The sequence below is a fragment of the Meleagris gallopavo genome, chromosome 6 (genome assembly GCF_905368555.1).
Source record: "Meleagris gallopavo chromosome 6, MGAL_WU_HG_1.1, whole genome shotgun sequence".
NCBI classification, from domain to species: Eukaryota; Metazoa; Chordata; class Aves; order Galliformes; family Phasianidae; genus Meleagris; species Meleagris gallopavo.
Genome location: NC_139409.1, coordinates 15,931,230 through 15,953,796, shown reverse-complemented (window position 1 = coordinate 15,953,796; position 22,567 = coordinate 15,931,230). Strand labels below are relative to the sequence as shown.

At 40.6% G+C, this 22,567-nt stretch overlaps 1 protein-coding gene across 10 annotated transcripts in view; it reads right to left on the bottom strand.

Annotated features, from left to right (window-relative positions):
- ABI1 (abl interactor 1) overlaps window positions 1-22,567 on the bottom strand; it is a 77,169-nt gene that overhangs the window by 5,638 nt on the left and 48,964 nt on the right. Inside the window, exons 3-10 of one of the 10 annotated variants that reach the window (XM_085227213.1) lie at window positions 22,290-22,466; window positions 13,170-13,184; window positions 12,336-12,436; window positions 8,846-8,986; window positions 6,742-6,842; window positions 6,083-6,163; window positions 4,262-4,438; window positions 1,228-1,314 (exon numbers count right to left, since the gene is read on the bottom strand). In XM_085227213.1, coding sequence (XP_085083339.1) covers window positions 1,228-1,314; window positions 4,262-4,438; window positions 6,083-6,163; window positions 6,742-6,842; window positions 8,846-8,986; window positions 12,336-12,436; window positions 13,170-13,184; window positions 22,290-22,466 — 880 coding nt within the window. The remainder of the gene's footprint in view (window positions 1-1,227; window positions 1,315-4,261; window positions 4,439-6,082; window positions 6,164-6,741; window positions 6,843-8,845; window positions 8,987-12,335; window positions 12,437-13,169; window positions 13,185-22,289; window positions 22,467-22,567) is intronic. The other 9 variants (XM_085227214.1, XM_085227217.1, XM_085227219.1 and 6 more) reach the window with 9 other exon arrangements.

The window sequence follows — 22,567 nt, the reverse complement described above, 5'->3', positions numbered from 1 at the left end:
AGTGCTGCGTTATTTCCAGGAGGACAATACTTGGAACAATTCAGAAGCAGGTGTCAATTTTCTTAAGGTTATCTGCAAGTGAAGACATTTTGTACCTTTTATACCTTTAGTACCTCTACACTTTGCATTTTGGGAAGGCATGTCAATTTTGTGGCATGCTAGTCTACATAAACACGATTCTTAGCATTCACCTAACATAACACCAAAATACCTTCTTTCTGAATGGGAACCACAGAGATGCTTCTTATACCTGGGGAAACGCTCACAATATGAGCACTAAGAAGCTCATATGGGAAGCTGCATAGCCACACCAATCAGCGTTGAGGGCCCCTCAGCATATCCTGGAGCACCACTGCACAGTAACAATCCCTGAGATTCTAGCAGACTCCACCATGATTCCCAAACGCCGTAAGAATGCGTTATACTCATTTCATGCCCTACCTGCATTGCATTCTTTCTTTTGTTTACAAAACAACAACATTCTCCTGGAACAAAGATGAACTCACAGCAGGAGCAAGACTTTACCCCTGCGCTAGAATTCGGGATAGGAACACTCACCTGAAATGAATAAAGTAATAATGGTAAAAACAGAGATAGCAGTGGAAAACAAATCACAGCCAGGGAGCATCTCTCACAAATCTATCCACAGAGCTATGCTGTAAGCAGCTCAGTAGGGAAATCTGGCTACAGGACACAAAGCAATGGAGAATGAAAGGCGGGTGAGAGGAGAAATACCTCAGGAACTCCTTTGTAATGGCATTAGATCATAAGACTGCACATTTTCAATTGCCTTTGTAGCTCCCCAAAAACTACCGCAGTATTGGAGTCAATGATTGCACAGTACATATTTTGACAGTCTGCATAAGCCTTCTAATAAAAACTAATCAATTATCCCTACTGAAAAAGCCTCGGGCAGGATGATTCAACATGAAATTAATATTTTAATTAAGATACACTTCTACATTCAGATGAAGCAGATGCCACATATTTCACACTGTATTTCTCTAATAGATTTGCAGTTTGGAACTTAAATGGGTCAGTAATAATCATGCACATGTTATAAAATATTGACGAGTGTGCCCTTCAGCTCCAATAGCATATTGACACTACAACGCAAGATGGTATTAGCTTCTGGAAAAGGAAACAAAAGAGAGTCTGACTTGCCAGCCATGCATGCTAGAAGGAAGGAGGCTCTACCCTTTAATAGCTCAGCTTGTCCAAACTTACTGTTTTCCTGCACCCTGGCCACGAAGCCTGTGAGAGGTATCTGTGGAGTCAACTGAGGCATAGGGGGAGGGGGTGGAGCAATAGAAACTGGTAGCAAGGCACACACCAGATGGGAAAAGTCAAACGGACACAGGGGAAAAAAAAAAAGGAAACAAATAAAAGCAGCCGTCAGTAACGAGGACCACAAAACAAAGTATGTCAAGAACAACAAGAACACACACACAGAAGAACCTTCTTCAAGCTTGTGTTTCCAACAAGGCTGAATTCGGGGCCAGCCAATCAAGGCCCAAAAAGCAAAACCTGCCCGCATCCATCTGAGCACAAAGCAGAGTGCAGACCACAGCGGGGAGCTCCTGGGGTGAGCGCGGGGGGCTCAGGCAGCACGCAGTGCTGAGCTTCTCATTGTGCTCACAATTGCTCAGATCCAGGAGTTCTCTGTATAAAGTGTGCTGCCAGAAGAGGAGGCGCTGGTGTGGAGGATTTTGGACTCCTCCTCTACCATCAGAGCAGAGAGCTACATCAAATGCAGCAAAACAGCACTGACACAGAGTAAAGACAGCGACTTTACAAAGGAAACAATGCTGTGATGTCAGTACTCGTACAGAGCACCTCCTGTAATTTTGCTGGGGATGGGGACAAGGGACAGCTCACAGCGTTGTTGTTCTGCATATAAAAAGGGACTTGTTGCTTGTTGGAAAGAAAATAAGTAGGTTTTGAGCGGAATGGTGTTTTATTTCAAGTTATTAAGCCCTCTGTGGTTAGAGGCACCCTGCAACTTAAGAACTGTGAAGTTGTTAAGTGGCAAAGGCTTCTCGTTTCCCCTGAAGCACGGCCCTGCTCAGTGAGACATGAGACAGGAAACACTGAACCAGCGCTCAGCCCCATCGGGTTGACAGCTGAGGTGTTGAGCTTTTCCCTCTGCACACAGCAGAGAGGCCTGGTGGCAGCAGGATGTGCCACATAAAGTATCAGTGCTGGTGGGACAGCATGAAGGTGGGGAGGAGAGAGAAAAAAGCAAACAAAAAAGAAAACAACAACAGAACATTGACTCATTTGTTTACACTGTGCCTCTTCTCAGGAGAATTTCTCTTGCATCAAAACAGAGAATTCCTGCGAAGATGGGAATTCAGCAGCATAATCCAGTTGGAATCAAATTTGAAAGAGGTTCCATACTTCCAAGTAAGCAACAATTTTAAATAAAGCCATGACTAAGATTAATGTTTGATGAATAAAAATGAAGCATTTAGTTCATTACAAAACCAATAATCAAATCAACGGAATGAGGGAAACAACCAATAAAAGAGGGACAACAAACAGGTTTCTCACAAAATTGAAGTAAACATCTAAGAAAAAAACAGAATATTTGTTAGCATGAGAAGTAAAACCTTAAGGAAACGTGGAACCTAGATTTAATGTCAAGACAGTAGCATTAAAAAAATCACCAGTTACAGAAACAGAGAAAAAAAACAGTTTAAGGTAGAAAAAACGCACCCATCATCAAAATACTGTTCAAAAAAAATTTGACAATCAGTATTTTGAAAACACCAGAGATGCCGGACTGAGGAACAGCACCTGCATTTGAGCAAAAAATTGCTTTGGAAAACTCCACATGTTCAGAAATAGTGGTGTGCAGAGCATTCAAGATGACTAACTATTTCCAGAAGTCCTGTTTATTCATCAGAACACAACTGTTTGAGCAGGAGGGGGTTTCTGTTATTATGGACAATTAATTTTGGGGAGCAGAATGTGGAAGAAAATGAAGAGTCAGTCTGAAAATTAGGAATGGGAAAAAAAAAAAAGTAGATAGGTACTGTGCCTGCATAGAAAGACGTTCTTGGACTAATGTCGTACTTGTAAACCACTGAGAAAGTGTTTCACCCTAGTGTCTCAAATATTGTCTATGTGTTCTTTCCTTAAGAAAGAACCAGGCAGCACTGATCTGTAGAGATCTTCAGCCCAAACATCAACATTTCTTTTTATAGGAATATCACTCTGAAGTTTAGAGTTGGCACAGCACTAGAAGCCATGTGAGTACAGTCACTCCTCTACGTATATCTGGTCAAAACGCTCCTTGTTGTTTCCAGTAAGGAAGAATTTCAGCAAGGATAATTTTGGACTGAAGACAGTAAGGAAAAAGTCCCTGATCTAAACATAGCTTTCCACCAAGATTCTAGTAGATCCCTCTTTTGCAGAACTTTCTGCAGTCAACCTTGCTTGCCGTGTTCCGTGGTTAGGCAGAACCCTGCTGACTAAAACCAGGCTCAGCTGCCCACTGCATAGAATCATAGAATCATAGAGCTGGGCTGGTTGAAAAGGACCACAATGATCATCTAGATTCAACTCTCCTGCTATGTGCAGGGTTGCCAACCACTAGACCGGGCTGCCCAGAGCCACATCCAGCCTGGCCTTGAATGCCTCTAGAGATGGGGCATCCCACCACTCACTCATTTCCATCTCTACTATTGGTGTAGAAGCATAGAGGAGCAATTTGTTAAAAAGAAAAGAGACTGAACTCTTCGTCCCTTCTCTAATGGTCAAGTTTAAAGTGAAGAACAAAAGAGAAATTTGGAGACAGAAATAGGATCTGAGAACAAGACAGAGACAGGGAGATACTGAGTAATGGGAAAAGATTGTTTTATGAGCACTGTGCTCCAATAGCACTCTCTCGCCACTAGTCCAGTAGTGGAGGAAGTGTGCTACAACCACATTAGGTCTCCTGCAAAAAATCTGGTTTTAGTTTATGTTCTCCAAACACACCTAAAATGCTAAGTATAATGTGCCCATAATTAGACAGGCAATCATCATAATTTCTCGTCGTGAGTAACAGCAAACAACTCAGAGGGGAAAAACAGTGAAATTGCATACAGTACAATCTCTGTACAACTCAGAGTTTTTCTTGTTTGTTTTTCCTTCTATTTCAGGAAAGAAAGCAATAATCTTATTGATGCTCTTCACAAATGGATTAAAATGCCATGCATGCTTTTACAATCATTTTGCTCAAAACAGTTTTTGATTTCAGAGCTCAGAAGCTTACTTGAATTTTGAGAATAAAGAGGCCCGCCATTAACATGAGGTTGAGCAGAAAATGGGGCAGTCACAGAAGGATTCCGTCTGTATCCACCAGAAGATGCTGAAGAAGTGGTAGAGTTGTGTCGCGAGATTTGCCTGGTCATTGTGCCATACTGGGAACCAGGAGCTGAACCTGGAGCAGCTGAAAAGCATTAGCCAGAGGAACCAAGGAAAAGACTTGAGCAGAGCTTTACTTGGGATAGAATGCAGAAAACAGAAAAAGCCCAGAACCTGGGAATTATTTGACCACACATCACCAGTAAATTAAGACAGTAACAGGAGATTAACAGAAGACAAACATCCCTGTTATAATCAATTACAAGAAAACATACACAAGACATAAAAGAACATTCATATAAAGGGCATTTGAGAAATGCTGATAACTACTTTGACAGTCTGGATGGGGCTGGAAACTTGGACCAGCTTCCAGCTCCTAAGCATATCTCAATAATTCTACGTGCAATACCCTTTATTGAAAAGAGCACACAAAAAATCACACATTCTGCTGAAAGCAAATGTTCTCCATTGTGAACCAGAATTTGTCTCCAATCAAATATAAAAAAATGCTCTAATAAAATAGTAAAATAAATGTCACAAGCTTCAGACGCTTGGCACATTCACCAATCATATTTGCTAGCTGTGCTTTTATATTCATGGAATTTGCACTTCTAATAGATCAGAATCACCAGTGCCGGCTGTCAGAAAGACATGTCACTCATTCTTTAAGATGGATACCCATTTTTACCTTCCCCATGTTTGCTGTACAAAAGCCAAGGTTAATAAAACAATTTAAGTTCTCTTTTTGCATTCACCTCTGACAGATGAACAACAGCATCAAGCCTTGCAAACTAATGAATCTCAAACGCTGAGGTCACATGGATCAGTGCACAACTCCGCAGTTTTTGAATGCAAAAACTGTTTTGCAATAAGATGTTCTGTGCTTTTAAATACATATGTATATATCTTATACAGACAGATAAAAATATATACAAAACGCACACGCATGGCACAGTGCGCGGTCAGAAGTTTGCAGTCCTGTAGTGCCATCCAAAGTCACTTTCGCTTAACACTTCAGTAAGAGAAAGTGCAAAGGGTTACATGGGTCAAAGCCTCCAAAGCTGGTTTCATAACAAGATCTATGAATTTTGACATCAGTCTCTGATAGGAAAGGGAGAGGTCTGTGTGGTTTTACACTTATTACTTTTAAATCCTTTCCTAACAGCAACATGTAATGTTTGAAGCTTTTTTTCAAGAACTGTTGGCTTGTATCATAAAGTCTTCCAGTTTGGCATCTGCCTGCAGCATTACAGGATCAAACCCAAGCCACTGTGACAGACACTTCTGCTTTTCAGTCACCTTTTTCCCTCAGGATAGAATACGTACATCACCCTACACATCAGCTACCATTTTTAAGTGAGAGTGCAACTGTAGCAGCTTAGTTTCAACTGCAAGAGTGATAAAGCAGAATAGCAATGTTCCAGCTAATTTTGAGCTCTTTCAGAAAAGACATATTGGACCTTAGCTTTATTGGGAACAGAGATTTCAAGCAACTAGCAGCTTTTCCCCATACCTTGTACATTTACCTTCAGAGGCTTTAACCACAGGAAGTTAGTGGAGATTAGATTTGTGTAAGAAAAAAAAAATCACATCAGAACTGATTTTGATGTTAAAATCATGTAGATCCCAGTACAGATGAAAAAAACAGCTTCACTAAGTCCATTAGGAAGAGATGATTATTGATTATGCAGCGTGACTGCAATCACTTCAGCATTGACACAAGTCTCACCTATCAGACTGCCCATCGGGAGAGGTGGTGGCAGTGGTGGTGCTGGCGGGGCTCCAGGAGGAGGAGGAACAGAAATGTGTGCTAATAAAATAGTTTATATTCCCAATTAGACCACATATTTAAAAAGCAGGTAAGAAAGCAAGGGCATTTGATAGGCTTCCCAAAAAAATACAAAAATTCAACTTTAGTAAACTGATACAAGCTCAGACCCTGATCCTACAAAGGGTTCTGTACCTGCAGGTCTTTATTCCCATTTATTTCAATGGGATGACAGATGATAGTAAGATATATGCCTATTCGAACCAGTGCAGGATCAGAAACACCGGGAAATAGAAAAGGAAAGCCTACACGTGTGTAAGAAAGTGAACCAAGGAACAAATTCAACAGATTTAGACACTGATAAATCCTGCATTGCTCTCTTTCACTGCTGTGCTATACACACCAGTTCTCCTGCTTCTGTCAGTGGTCTCTCTCACAGCTTAGCAACTTCAGACTGTACCAAAATAAATGACACTAGTTGACAAGTCTGAATTCTACTACTGGCAATTTTCTGTAGGTCATCTTCTGTATTTTATTTGAGGTAAAAACTTCTATTCATTTGTATAAACACAAGTGACTGATATTAAACCTTAAGTTAACATGGGAAGAGTCCCTCCTACCTGGCCCAATGGTTGGCGGCGAAGGTGTAGGCACGGCAATGGGAATGCCAATACTGCTGCTGCCGCTATTCTCTCGACTGCCACTTCCTCCACTACTACCACTATAAGAGAAAAACAGAAAAACAAGTATTAGCACACATTTCTTACAAAAGCCTATCAACAGCCACACTTCCTGTGTGAACTCTGCTGATCTAACTCAATTACAGACAGTAAAAAAATCCACTATAAAAAGCCCTTGTCTCTCTACCTACAATCTCATATAGCTAATCAATTATGCAGGAAGCATTACATCCCTAATAAATGGAATTAGCTAAGCTGAGGAACACCACTATGCATAAAATGTCTAATTACATGACTTCAAAAATAAAAAGGTAAGCAACCATACCAGTTCTAGGCAATAGAGTAACAACTGCAGGAATAGTTCAAGAGCCTTGTATTAATTAGAAGCAATAAACTGGGGCTGGAAGAGTTCATGCCTAAACTACAAATAATTATTTAAAATTAATTGTGCTATCAGCTGAAGGAACCTTTCCTCTACTTAGAATAGGGGCTTAGAATAAAAAGTTTTTCACTGAGAAAAGCTGTGATTATCCAAGCTGGGTAGGAGAAGGGAAAGAATAATTATCTGCTTAGCCAGTACACCTTTTCACACACACATGCACACAATTTGTGCGAGAGAAGTTTGTTTCTAAGACAACAGTACAACCAGGTGGCAATTTGTCTCAGTACTGTTCATATGTCCTAGGCCAGCAATACAGAACACGCTTTTAGTGATCTACTGCAGAGACCAAAACATCTCTTTCCACTGAGGAACAAAAAAAGGAATCAAAGTTCAGACGACATCTGTCCTTATTTTACCCGAGAACATTCCTTAGGCCAAGGCTTGAATTTACACAGATTAAATGGATAATATAAAGGGAACTAAGCAGTCAAGACACCTTGAAACCAAAACACCACCACTTTCATCCATTCACATTAATGATTAAGTACCCAGTGATTTTACAGTTTATTTACCAATCCTGGGTAGTTACAAATCATTCAAACATTTCTTAAGAAAAGAATACTGTTACAAAAAGAGAATCAGTGATCTGAAATGGAAGCCAAGATAACTTCTTCAAAGTTAGTGTTCTGTCTGTGAAGACCTTGATCTTGTCACCATGGTTGCAGCTGACTTTCTAATGCAGTCTACACAAAATACAGATCTTGTGAGACAAATGTAGGGAGCATTCACAGGAGCCAGCTAAACAGATTACCAAGATCTTCACTGCATCCAGATTTAGACACTACTTAATTCTGACACCATTTCATGAACATCATGTCCAAAATATCTTCAATCCCTAATTAGTGATCAATTGTATTTTAATTGTCTACAGGGTGTTAAAAAAAATTAAGGAAGAAGCTCTCTGAAAAATAAATTACCATTTTATTTTTAGCTACTGAGCTCTTTTGTCTGTTTTTTGTTTTTTGTTTTTTGTTTTTTTTTTCCTGCAGTTTGGAAGTTCTGATACTGTCAAACTGAGGAAACTAAACTCACAAAGAAAAATCTATCCTTGCAATTTGAGAATAAATTTACATGATAAAAAAAAGAACAAAGTACATTAAGATACCTTTCTCACGTCAGGGCACACTACTCTTTCATCAAAATCCTCGATCATGTGGAAACAATTGGCTAATGCCAATACCTGCTTTGTGAGTAAGCTTTACATTTCACTTCTATCATGCAGGTACTGATTACAAGCATTAAGTTTTAGCCAAAAGAAAGCAATTGGCTCTTTCAGACTACTTTCATCATAGTGTTTTTAATCAAAAGAAATTCCCCTTTGCAACTACTGGACTTGAAAACAACAACAAAAAAACTATTCTATCAAGGGTAACAACATTTTAGACTAAGGCTAGCTAGGCAGCTTCTAACCCAGTAGGACCCATCATTGCTTGACTTCTCAACTGCACAAATTTTGAAGTTCTGCTTATTTTTGGGAAAAAAGTACCACAGAAAATGAAGTCTGTGCCACCAAGAGCACTAAGCTTCAAAGCTTTTCTGTGACTTTCAGTAAATAGCAGCATGCCAGGCAGGAAGGCGTGTGAGTGAGAAAAAATGTTTTACCTGTGTGTTCTTGGTCTCTGGTTCAAGGAAGCTGTTCTCCCCGGGCTGTGCTGGCTGCCCAGTCTGGCAGGACTGGTCATGTAATCATTAGGGACCGTTGGTGGTTTGACTGGCTCCAGGGTTTTGTAAGGAGTATTTCGTCTGGTCAAGAGAGAAAGATTTGAAGACAGAGAGATAAACAATCAGTAAATCAAAAGGATAACTGCATGAAGCAGTGAAGCCACTTGGTTTTTTACATTTTCACATGAGACCACAGTGAACCACATTAGAGTATATCAAACAAATTTCACCAGGGAGAGGTAGTGAAATCACCTTCAACTCTCTAAAGTGCTCTTACGTAGAAAGATCCACACAAGTTGGCCTAGAGCACGAACTGATTAAAAAAGCCTAAGCTAAATACATCACCAAAAATATATGCTTTGAACTACATGCCATACAGCAGTTACACCTGTACCATAACCCAGGGTTATCTTTTAATACACTGCATGTGAGCAATTCTTTCCCTTTTAACAATGCCTTCTTTCTCCCTCTCCCCTTCAAATGCTTAACCATCCTAAAAGCATTCTTGGCTGAAGGTATTCAACTCATTAAGAAATACTCTATGTATCTAAGGAGTAAGTCCAAACTATTTACAGAACAAGTTACCCTTGCAATCATCAGTGCTCTTCCTAGCAGTGCTGTTTTATGCTGTAATCAAGCATATCACTTAAGCAGATCTTTAAGCACTTCAGAGATCAGCTTCATTGTCTCCATTCTACAGACACAGAAAGTGAAGCTCAGAGTCTTCCAAGGTCACTGAGCAGACTGCATCAACTCAGAAATGCAGCATGGATCTTTCAAGATCTATTTACCCATCCCGTTTATGCCTTCAGAACAGTGTGTGTATTGTACTGAGCTGCAGAGCTCTTCAGTTCTCACCAGTTACCAAGAGATCCCTTGCAAGACACGGAACTTGGCAACACACCAGCTAAGCAAAAACAAAAATAGTAAACTACTGGCATTTAATCACTTGTTCCATTGCTGGTTATAACGAGCCTGTTAAGCTATATGGTTTCACAGTATTTTAAGAAATGCATCTACTTCCTTTTTACAATGTAGAATGCAACAGTATTTAATTTTAACTAAAAATTTAACTATTAAAAACTCTCTTGAGGAGAAAAATGGAAATATCATGTTTGTTTGTATGAATGATGGTGTTTGTAAATTAGTTTGTCTATATAAAGAACTGCAGATGAGTCTGATGTGCAGACTGCCACCACCTGTAGACCTGCCAGAAGAGATCAGTCATGGGAAAAATAAAGTGACTTTGTATTCCAGTTGTAAGAGATAGAGCTCTAAATACCACCAAGTGAAATAATAAGCACAGAAGATTTAAAATGTGCTTCCAACAGAAATAACCTTGAAAACTAACATTTTGAAGTATTCTATCTTGGAATGCACTGGCAATAAGAAATGCAGCCTCTTGGCTCAATAGCACTATTTATTTTGCCTGTCCAATTTCAATATCCTATCAAAAGCAAACTCTGCTACATCCTTAGGTTCAGCTGAATACTGTTCTCAGCTTCACTGAAGGACTGAAACTCCCATGCACAGAGAAGTAAAAAATAATTTCTTTGTGCCGTGCAGGTCCAACCCATCCCTCTGTTCTTCTGCCAGTCTTGCATGGCAGAGGAAAGCAGCCCTTCTCTGACACAGCAGTGCCAACACCCAGTGCCTACTGCCACAGGGGAGCCAAACGTAGCCTAAGGCCATGTTCTGCTCCAAGTCTCTCATGGTGCAGCTGCTCCCTCCAATCAGCTTCTCCAGCTCCAGCCTTTTGCTCGCTTTTCCCCCTGCTCCTCCCAGCCCAAGCAGCCCCCCAGAAAGCCCCTGTACCTGCTGTTCATTCATTTCACAGCTCAGGCAGTTTCTGAGCAAGACTCTTTCCCAGCATCACTTTGGATTGCCCTGCCCTTGCCTTGGAGGAATAAGCTGTACACGTACTTCAGGGCTCATGTTAGACATCAAGCTTGTTCTGATTTACACGCTTATCTCTGTTTTCTGGATGAAAGGGAGAAGAGCAGCATCCTTGCGGTTTCTAGCATATTTTTCTGCATATATTAGGGAAAACAGTCATGCCTATGATATTTCATGCTTTGGCAGAACATGGCTGCTCGAGACGAGAGCTGTACTTCCTGAACAAGAAGGGCAGATAGAAATCTCTGTTAGGAACCCACATTATTCCTTCCCCTCAGTCAACTGCTGCTTTTTGTCATGCTCATCTGGAAATGACATTGGGCTGATTAATCCTTGTCAGGCATCAGCTGAGGCAACGGGAGTATGAGAGACTGCTCAGCAGTCCATCAGCACTGCTGCCACACTGGGGGCAGCCAGGAGGATGTAAAATCCTACCCAGCTTCCCGGGCTGATCAACAACAACAACAACGCTCTCTCAGATGGGATAAGAGAGACAATTGGAATGCTGATTTTGTGCCCTTGAGCAATGGGAATTTTCAGAAAACATGCTGAGAAACCCCCAGGGTAATTTTTCCGTAGAATACACAATAAACACTGCCATCCTGAAGCAGCAAAGCAGCAAATCAGGATTAAAAATCACTGAGTCTTTGACAAAAGCAGTTGCTGCTCCTAATTTTCCTTGGCCGTTTCTCCAGTTCTGTCTCATTACTTCTCATTTCTCCAGCTGCCCAGCTCTCTGAGAAAACATGCTGAAGCTGACACAGCCACAGCAGCCAGCTTTAAAGTGCCTCAGTCACCCACAGCATAAAGGAAAGCCTAAGTGTGACAAACAGGTAGAAGACCTTGTTTCAAATGCTTTCTCAGCAGACAAAGCCACACGGCACGTGCTTTGAGCTGTTCAGGTATTCATGCTTTGGTCCCTACCAACAAATACTAGCTGGCATACAGAGATAAGCAGATTTCATTCCCCACAGGTCCAGAGCAGAGAAATTGATGATATGGTAGGGAACTCTGGTCACAGGGAGGCTTGGAAAAAGCAAAATTTTCCTCATTTAAATGTAAAAATAAAGATTCACAAGTCAGTGAGAATCAGTGGTGCCAATATGTTAATGATGCCATGAATTTTGCTTAGTTAATGCAATAAATATGCTATCAACAGCCATTACCTATCTCTGTAATGAGAAACAAGCAGACAAGAACTTCAACAATGAAATCTTTCCTCTGCTGAAGTTAAAACCTTATTGATATTCTCTCACATTACCCAGGACTTCTGCCCAAAATTCAGGAATAACAATAACTTCTCCTTTATCCATATCTACAATAAACCCACTCCCCCATGAAAAGCAGTTATTTCAAAAGGTCACCATGAAAATACGAGGCAGTGCAGCTGAAAGGGTTTACACAGCAAAACTAATTGTGTTATTTCCTAAAGGCCATCAGAACTGCTATCTATTCACCTATTTAAGAAACATCGACATTGGCGCATTTAAAGCTGTGTCTTCAACAGGCAGGACTGAGCACTATCCATTCTTACCCCAGAGTTCCCCGGCCTGACATGGGAGGACTTGGTGGTTTTTGTGTAGGCGGATTTGTTCTTGACAAGGTGCCAGTTCTTGCAGGCTGGTTATTTCCATGCTGAAATAAGGGAAAACATGATTTTATTTTTATAACGGAGCAGCTCTATCATTGACAGGTTTTGTTGTTTTTTTTTTAAGTGTAAGACTATGAAGCGAGAATTCCCAGACAGCTGTCAAACAGCAAGTTTTTAGCTACACACAAGACAGACAATAGTATATACAAAGAGTTCAAATACAAGCTTAATGTTATTTTTGCTATTAATGTACAACAGACATCAGAAAGCTAGGCAATTGACAGTCTCATGCACAAATCTCGTTTCTCTCTTTTCTTTAAGGGGAAGCCACATTTGTGTTCATCTCAGTTGGAGTGTCAATAATTTCAATCAAACTTTAATGCTGACAGTACAATACAGTCAGCGCAGGCCCAGGGTGGCTCAGCTCGCCCCTGCTATTTGACTAGCAGAGTCATTCAGATTGTCTGGGAAGTCTCCTGCAAAAAAAATGTAAGTGAAGGGAATTGAGGCATCTACTGAATTCAGAGCAAAGCACTACATGTGTTAGAGAAATTAATCTTCTATGTGTAAATGCAGATGTCAATGTATCGCAGATATATTGACAGGCTAAACGCTGAAAACAACAAAACATTCAAGTATAGCATGTTTAATCTAAATATCCTATGGAAAGCAGAGGAGAGCATAAGAGCGCACTAGTTTTCAGTTTTAATGGCTCTGCAGCCTCTACTATCAGTCACATGAGGCACTGTGGGGCAAAGGAGAAATAACACTTCTTACCTTGGCTTTTAGCCACTTAACGTTGGCAAAAAAAGGGGGAAAAAGGGAGAAATTAATGGCAGATCCATCACAACTGACAGGACAGGTTAAACTACAGATAATCACATTTAAAAATATAATCTGAGTCTACTGATACTTAGCTACATCCCAGTACACTACCAAAGATGTTACTGGCTCACGCTGTCACACAGCAGAATGTTCCATGACTAAGCAACATCCAGAGAAAAGCCACTTGTGACAAAACGAAGCTTAGCTGAGCTTTGCCAGGCTTCTCATAGGCAGTAAAGGGTTGAAGAGCCCTTTGCTGACTGTTCAAGTCCAAAACCAAATCAATGCTATTTCAATGGCAACACGCACTTAAGAATTTGTTCACAAAACCACAGTTGCAGCTATACGGTGCAGAGTGACTTGCCCGTTGTTTTGACACTTAACCTTTGTGTGTTTTGAAGAAATTCTAGCTGCTGCTTTGAATGGTAAATAAAGAAAAGAGAGTTTTCAGACAGGATGAGCAGCAGAGCCTTTCACCTCTGGTTTATTGATTGAAACCTGATTCAAGCCAGCACTGCGCTGGCTGCTCAAAACGGTGTTGGCAGTGCTCTAATGATTGTCATGCTGAAATTTCAGCTCTTAGAATCAAGCCATTATGTGACTCCACTGTATTATTTTTACAGCCTTCGTGACTGCAGAGAAAAAAATTATGACAGCTTGGCTTCATAATTCTATAAAAACTAACCTAATTCTTTTTTTTTTTTTTTTTTAAATCCAAGGTGAGCTCTTTAATTTTATTAAGGGGGTGGGAATTCATCATTCTGAATGCAAACAAGTGGTAGTTTCACTTATTATCAAAAAAATCTCAGCATCTCCAAAACATAAAACAATCCCAGTACTATTTTTAAGGTCATCTAGAAATAAATTGTCGTTTCCTGACCAAGAGGTACAGACCAATTTAAAGGAGTTCATGAACCTTGAAAAAATAATTAAAATACGCAATACAACAATGCAGATGTCTGACACTTCTGACAGGGTCTGCCCAACCACTGAGAAACAGCTGGGGTTTAAAATTCAAAAGGTTGAAAGCCAATGCCCTGAAGTTATTCATACCACAAAAACACAAAGCCCATTCCAAAATTCAAATGAGAAAACTTAGCTGAGGTAAGTAAATTTGAAGGCCATCCTGTTCAGTCCCAGTCTGGGCTGAGGTTCATCAGCAGAGTAACAGAATGAAGGCATTTGAACCACATCTGTACCTACATATTTATTTCATGGATAAAAATGACACTCAATTTCCATGATGCCAGGGTAGTCTCCCAAGCATTACATTTATAAAACAAGCTTTCAGCAGTTTAGCTTTCCCCTCTCATAGGAGGAACCTTCCCCTTACTCGACCAGTTGCCAAGGGCAATGGCATAACACAAATAGAGATCAAAAAGTGAAACCGTTGTTCTGTTCCCCTTGCCCCCATCCTAGCAGCTATAGACAGAAACCTTTTAAAGGCTTAAAAGGAAGGGTGGCATGGTTTCTTACCCAGTCTCTATCACTAAATTTGCCTGCTTCACAAATTTAAAGACAAAAAGATTCCTCTCTTTCCTTCCCTTCTGCGGTGTCACTCAAGACTTCTGGTGAGTCTTCCCACCCCCTCCTTAATCACTGTTACATTCTGCCCCCCACTGCAGCAACAGAGTATCTTCACGAAGCACTGAATCAGAAATTCTTCATCTCATCTCATCTCAAACCTGTTTGCTGCTAAGCATTGTTCAACATGCTGATCCAAAGTTCAGAAGCTCTTGACCTTTATCTCTATTGCTACCACTTCACCAGGTGACCTTCCTCTCCTTTGCACCAACTATGTTACATGAACCAATGTTCAGATCCACAAACATGCACATATCTCTTCATTATGCAGAAGAGTTGATGGCTGCTGTCATTCTGCTTTCAGTAAGTGAAAAGCTCTGTGCATATCCCCTGTGCTGCTGTTAATGTAAACAGGAGTCATACGGACAGGAAAACAGAGAAGGAAGGAACAGAAAGAGAGTGAGGATTCTTATGGGAGAGGAACTCTGGATCCAGAAGACAGAAGTATGGCAGGAACGCAGATGAATCAAAGAGAGATGGCCATATGGCTGTTTAATCATGGTTAGTAAGCTAATTAATTAGGAGACATTTTCTTGTATTTATTGGCTGATCTTATGAGGTCAATCATGCTGCATTTCTTGGTCTGAAAGCCAAATTTAGTGCTATCTAAACAATTCCAAAAATTGCTTTGAGCTGGGAAGTTTAAGCAGCAGTCTGGCATCAATATAGCCTTAAAAAGGGGAGGGGAGGGAAAAATAGCAGGAAACCAAAGGGAAAAGCAGGTATATGTTTAGCATAGGTTCAAGCATCTCTCCAACTGCTGCCAGGCCAGATGGCAGAGCTTGCCCACCAGGACTGACTGAATCATCAGCAGTGGAAGGTTGGAGTCAGGACGGAAACGCAGGGCATGAGGAAAAGGCAGTGGTGCACAGGGCTTACAGCTTGAAGAGGGAAGCCTATATGGAGGAGAATCTGTAAATGAAGAGATAGGAGGTGCAAAAGGTTTCAGAAAAGCTAAGTGAAACAAAGAGCAGTACTGAGCTCTTGGCATGTACTGAAAACTCCTGCAGAAGCTGTAATGAGCACAACTCTCTGCTCCTGCTAGTTGTGTTACTGTACACATGAGAGACAGCCTCCAGTATTCTAGACACGTCAGAACAACACCACAGTGCATAGGTTTGCTGGAGATGTTTTTGATGTCGAAGTACAGAACCATACAGATTAGGATACTCCCAGAATAAAACAGCATGCTAAGCAGCACTACTGGTTGGGGTTTCTCGCAAGCATCATAGCAGAAAGGTGTTTTAAAGGTAAGAACAGAGTCTTGCTTTTCTTGGGAAAATGTGCAAAGTACATAGACACAGTTTGAAGGGCTGACACAGAATTAAGAGGCAGAAACCATAGTTTCAGATTCAAGAAGCAGGAGCCAACCTCCCTGCACTTCCAAACGATGACAGCTAGTGCAGTGTTAGACTCACAGGGCTTTAACAAGAGACAACAGGTTGACCACAGACTGACAGCCAGCACTGGGCTGGAAAGAAGTAATGTACTTCAAGCAACGGACAAAAGCAGGTGTTTACAGGTCATATGAGGCATTTATCACAGCCAAAGGTATGGCTACTTCTGTATCTGATGGAGGGACTTCAGAGCACTCAGATTGAGTTTTCAAGTTTGGACTGCATGTTTGGACAGAGCAAACAATATTTTGGGACAGCTAAGCAACGACTTTAAGTTAGTGCCTTCCCTGCTTAAGGCAGTAGTTTCAGCAATTCCAGACTGCTCAGTTCTGGCCATCTAAACAGCAGAAAAATAAGTTCAGACAGAGACAGCATTGCAGGGCTCTGATGTATGTGAACAAAAGGACAAGGCTGTGAATGGCAGAAGATTCATGGCTGGCATTGATGAGTGGTGTCTGAGACAACCAGAAGTATCTACTGGTAGCCAAAGGACATCCAGGTTTCTGAAGGACTCCGCTCCTGGCCTCAGGAGGCAGCCATTGGAAGAACATCTAATAATTCCCATGCCAAGCAACAAGTCATGGGTGAACATTAGTCATGATTCAGGGAACCAGAAAGCTATTACTTGAGTTAAAAATTGTGTATGGAAAGCTAGGGCTATTGACAGCATGCAAAACTCATTTTCATGAGCACATCTATCTAAAACCATGGAAATACCAAAATCCAGTTCCACACAGCAGTGAAATTCTCCCCATGCTGAAGTCCAGGCAGCTTTTCCCACTCATTTCAACTACGAACTCCTCAATTTAGGTTGCAGCAACTTCAAATCTCTATGCAGGTTGGCAGTACTTCCCCTGCTGTATGTGGTTAATATTTCTCCAAGTTGTGAAATTAAAGAGCCAATTTCACTCTGTATTCTGCCGTACGTGGGATCACTGAAAGCAGTCCTTAAAGACTATCGATTTTAACTGCTGTCCAATGGAAACACAGGTTTAAAAACTGCCGTTAGCCTAATCTGCATTAATAAAAAGTGTATGGCAAACTCAGAACTGTAATATATGCATTCTGTAAAAGCAATAACCATCCTTAGATTTGTCCTTACCTTTGACCAGTAATCAGTCATTAACAGCAAAAGAAAAGCACAACTGCTCTTGATGACTCTCTAGCCAACCTCCTTTTCTGCTTAAAAAAGGTTTTCCTGGTATTAGGGGAGAATTATCTGAGACAACCATAGGAGTAAGGCAGCTGACCCTAATGCCTTCTGAAGTGCTACTGTGTATCTGCAGCCAGGCAATCCAATTGCCCCATAGGCATCCTCACTGGTTTTGCACAGGGATTGCCTCCTGTCTTGTCAGTGGAGCAGGTCTGGATTTGGAGTATGGCAAGGTGACACAATGGGAGCAGGAAGAGCAGCAGGAAGGGCATTTGTACATGAACGGATGGGATATATGAGCAAAGCATGCAGTAAGAACCAGTCTAGGACACAGTTTCCATAGAGAAATGAAGACAGGGACTTAGGGAGAAGGGCATCTGCAATCAAAGCTGTTTTTCAGAAGGCACTCTGTATGTGGGTGTCAGACACTGAGGGAAACACACTTCTGCCACCAACTCTGTGCTGTTTTTAAAGAAATAATTACTGTGTCTCACTTTCCTTACTGGAACAGTTCAGAAGGCTTTTTTGATCTTTATTTTGTTATAGTCTACTGTACAGCAGGTATGTGGCAAGAACTTAGGCTCCAAATCAATATTTCTTACAAAACAGAACATGTGTAGGTAAAGTTTCTGCAATGAAATTTTATCTTCAACTGTAACATCTCCTGATATTATTTCCAACTCAGTAATTACATTGCTTTCTGTTAACAGTAACCAGATGTAGCTTGTCACTATTGCTTCGCTTCTGTTATTTCCTTGTTTTTTTTTTCTTTTCTTTTTTCTTAGTTTCCAATGTCGTTTAACTTTATAATGTTTTTACATATTAAACTGTTGTTAAGATACAGAAAATGTGAATGAGGGCAAATTTAATATCATTCCCTCAGCACTTATCAATAGCCTTGGTCAGAGAAAGATGATCAAATTCCTGTTCTGAAACACTTCAACCTTTCCAAATTCTTTTACTCAGTAATATTTAATAGTTACAATAAGTAGATCACAAAATGCTGAGTTTTCTTTGCAGCCAGAAAGTCTTGAAATCTATTTTATATCAGATGACATCACACACACTTCTAACTTCCAGTAGCAAGTGCCCTGTGAAAAGCACTTGCCATCAACACTCACAACAGTCATGAGAGCTGGCAGCAAGGAGGGTTGTTTTTTCTCCCCAGAAAAGCTTCTCTACCCTACAGCAATATTCACTGTTTGGCCATGACCCCCAAGTGATGCTGTGACATTAATGAAACTATGTCCTTTGAAGCAAGAGCGTTCAACAGAAGCTAATGCAGGAACAAAGGCTGAGGCATAGGTTCAGGATCCCTGGCTCACTGTATTTTTATTACAGTGAATTATTTAAAAGTTAATACTCAAGTGGCCAGCACAGCAAGTTGTATCCTAAAGGGATAGCAGTCATGTCTAGGTAGCCTTTCACACTCACACCAGCTTCTCATCTGCATTTTCATCTTGCACAGGCAGCAGTAAGCACAAAGACACCAACTGACTGGAGCAAAAGCACAGCAAGGGTGAAAGCAGAGTCCTTGCTGCAAGCACACTTCTGGCCCCATCCCTACTTTAAAGGGCTCCTTCCAACCTTCATTTTCCTAATTAACACTTTTTAGTGCTTAGATCCCATCTGACTTGTGATCTTGAAAGCTTCTTACTGCTGTGGTGCAGTGAAATACTTGTACTTTAAAACAAGGAAATTCAAAACTCTTCTCTAAGCAGTTGAAAAGTGATCAATCTTCAGACATAGTTTGAGACAGTTTCAGAACTTTTTGCTGCATACTGCAAACTCTTTCTAATTACAACTATTAGACATTTAATTTCACATGTATTCAACACCATCTCCTTCACCACAAGGCAATCATTTCAACTTCCTACTTTGCTGCAATTCCATCTGCCATCTATTAAAAAAAAAAGATTGCAATAAATTCTAAGGTCAACTCCAGGGCTTTCAAGGCATCTTGCATGCTTCTTCCTCCTCCTCCCCCTCTTAAACTGGGGATGTTCTGTATGAGTAATTGTATTTGACCTATTTATTTTCTGGCACATTACTACTCCCGTCCCCTCCCCCCCCCCCCTTTGACAAAAGAAGGGGAAAAGAAGGAAGGAAATGTTAAAGTAACCTCTGCCTAATAATTCAAACCAAGCTCTCTACACAGGAAGGTGGGCTCTCACTTCACAACTGTTACTCTTATTTACCAAGAATGACTTCAGCTACGTTCCCATATCCCCAGAGAGTGACAACTGAGCAACTACTTAGAAGACTGGCAAAAATGATAGTCTGTGTGTTTCCTGAGGCCATCTACATGAAGTGTCTGTCTAGTAAGGGAAAGTCCTCCCCATTTTGACTCATGCTAGACCTGACTTCATAGGCACATATTAAAAACAAACAAATAAGCAAAAAAAAAAGGCAGCTTTCCTTCTTATGGACATTTCATCCATATGCGGTCCTTCAAAAGGAAGGCTAAGGAGTGGAACAGCCACTTAACCTCTTTAACAGGGAGTTAAAGAGTTAATGCCCCACTTCCATGCACTGCCGATTTTCCAAATACCTGGCTCTCAGAAGAGAAGAACTACATACCCCAGAGGACTTTGAGTTCAGAGGAGAAGATAAAGCTGGCAAGCCATGGGATTCTCTCACTTGCTGCCTGGCAGTGTGTAGCTGTGCTCTCCAGCCATTTCACCTTCAGTTCAGAGTAAGGCCTTTGGTTTTGGACACTCTCTCTCTCATTTTATTTGATTTATTAGCCTCAATTCCAATTATATATTGTACAGTGTGTTATCTTGTGTTCTGGTATCATATTTAATAAATTAACTTTTCTCCTCAGATCATTGCCATTGTTCTGTTTTAAGGCCCAGCTCCCATCTCCCTACCCTTCCCCTTTTCTCCTTTTCTTCTTTTCCATGCTGGTGGGCCTGTGAACCTGCTGTTCCCCTGTCACGGACACAGATAGATCTAGAGATAACTCTGTGACAGCTGTGATCTGTGTCACACTCCAGGCAACCCAGTAAAATGTTGGCTAACTACACATGTAATTATATCATTTCCTGTCTCAGCCCAACCTTCTCAACAGTGCATCCACTGAAGGTCAACAGTGATGAAGGTGTCAAAAGTATGGCAGATACCTTCAACTATCTACCTGAGGCTGAGCCAGCAGCTTATTTCACTTGTGTAAGAAGTCTACATACTGACCAGCAATATCACCTTTCTACTTAGTGTTTCATGCTTTCCACAGTTATAAAACAGACTTAGGCATATTGCTCAAAGAAACGATAGCCAGACGTAGTTTGTAGCTGACTTACTAATGTTGCTAATTTGGTTATTACTGGATGCTATTTTACCTCCAAACAGGTGCAGTTTGTTATACTAGATTAAACCACTGACAGTTTAAAAAATATATATATTTACTAAGAAGAGCTGTCTAAAAACAAGTAGATGGCATCTCTTTTTCACTTCTTAAATAAAAAGGGTCACAATTGTAAAGACGCTAGTACTCTTAAGAGCATGATTATACTGGAAAATGCAACTGCTACAGCTAACAACTTCAGCATTTAGAGACTCAGCAACTAGTTTTGGGTCTTTGCAATACAGGTAGTGTAGCAAGGCACTAGCTTCAAGGACTAACAATAATTATTCTAGTTTTTAAAATGCCTTCTGCAGCATCTGACCCTTGGAGCACTTAAATGCAAGAACCAATATCTTGACATTGAATTTGTCAATTCCTGCATTCTGTATTCATAGAGCTCTCTCCTTGTATGCATGAGAAAAATCAACAGTTTCTCTGCCCCCAGTGTTTCTATTTTGCAGCAATTCAGGGCTAATCTTTCAGGTTTCTACATAGGACAGGCTCTATCCAGCCTGCCTCAAATAACAAGTGTAAAGCAACCCTAAAAGTTACAAAATTAGTACAGGTTTAGATACAGGTTTGATTGCCAGAAAGTGTAAAAAAATAAATCAGGTAGCTAAAAGCCACTACATGAATTCATATCCTGGAGCAGTCATGGTATAGATATGCATTCCAGCTTGTGTTGGAATTAGACTTCTCTGGGCATTCATAGGGTTACTACAAGTTACTACAGGGTTACTACAAGTGCAACTTCGGCACTCTTTTGTGTTAATTATGAAATATCTGTTCCTTGGGAGCTCAGCCAAAAGGCTCATGAAGGGCTGCTCTAGCTGCTCTGACCAGAGGACATCAGGCTGTAGAGGATACACAGATTGTGAATAAAAGCTTTTCAATACTATTCAAGAGAAACACTGTAAACAGAATACACCTGAAGGCCTGCTCTGGGGGGTATACAAAGTTATTATCTGCTATAAAAAGATAGCCAGGGAGAAAGGGTGTTAAATTCATTTTACCCATAACCAGTGGACAGTAATTTACAAAGGCTTTTTATTCAGAGAGAGGGAAAACAGGCTGCCCAAAAGCACAAATGAGAGGGAGATGTTAAGAGCCACTGAGACTTCAATGCCAACTAGTTAATCCTGCTCCTACCAGCCCGCCTGTCATTCCACCCCCTCCAAAAAAAAAACCAAAAAACCAAATTGCCTGTTTCTCTGTAACAGATGACTGAATTTTTCTTAAAAGTTAAGGAAATAAAGGGAGTGACAGAAAAGTTAATCAGGCAAGAGAGTAGTCAGAATTTTAGAATTTAGTCATGGCTTTTCTGACAAGTCACTAGGCTAAGATCATAAGCCATTACTTCCAGACCCTGAATAGTCACAAAGTTATGGCAAACACCACTTAAATAAATTAACAATAATAATAAAAATCTTTATAAAACAACTAATTCTGTTATTGAAACGTTTGTATGTGGGAGCATATCAAACCCACAATACTCCCTAACATAAATGAGTGCAACATTTTAAGGTCGTTCCGTCTAACCTTATCTCCTGGTCTGTACTACTTGAAGTTCTCATCTGTTCAGGTGTTCTTACCTTTACGCCATGGCCAACATCATCCAGCACCGTGTAGTCTATAGGTTTTCGAATATACCTTACAGGACGCTCCATGTTCGCTGGCGCTATAATTTTGTGAGTTCTCGATGTGTTCTTATTGGTCGTCAAAATGCCTATCTCTCTGCGAGCAACCTTTTCTTTATGGATGTCCACAGTCTAGATTAAAAACAAGAAAGGATGGGTTTCTTTAGGCATTTGTTATTTTCTTTTCAGAGCTATCTATCTACATGTTTAGGCCACACTATTAGACAAAGAAC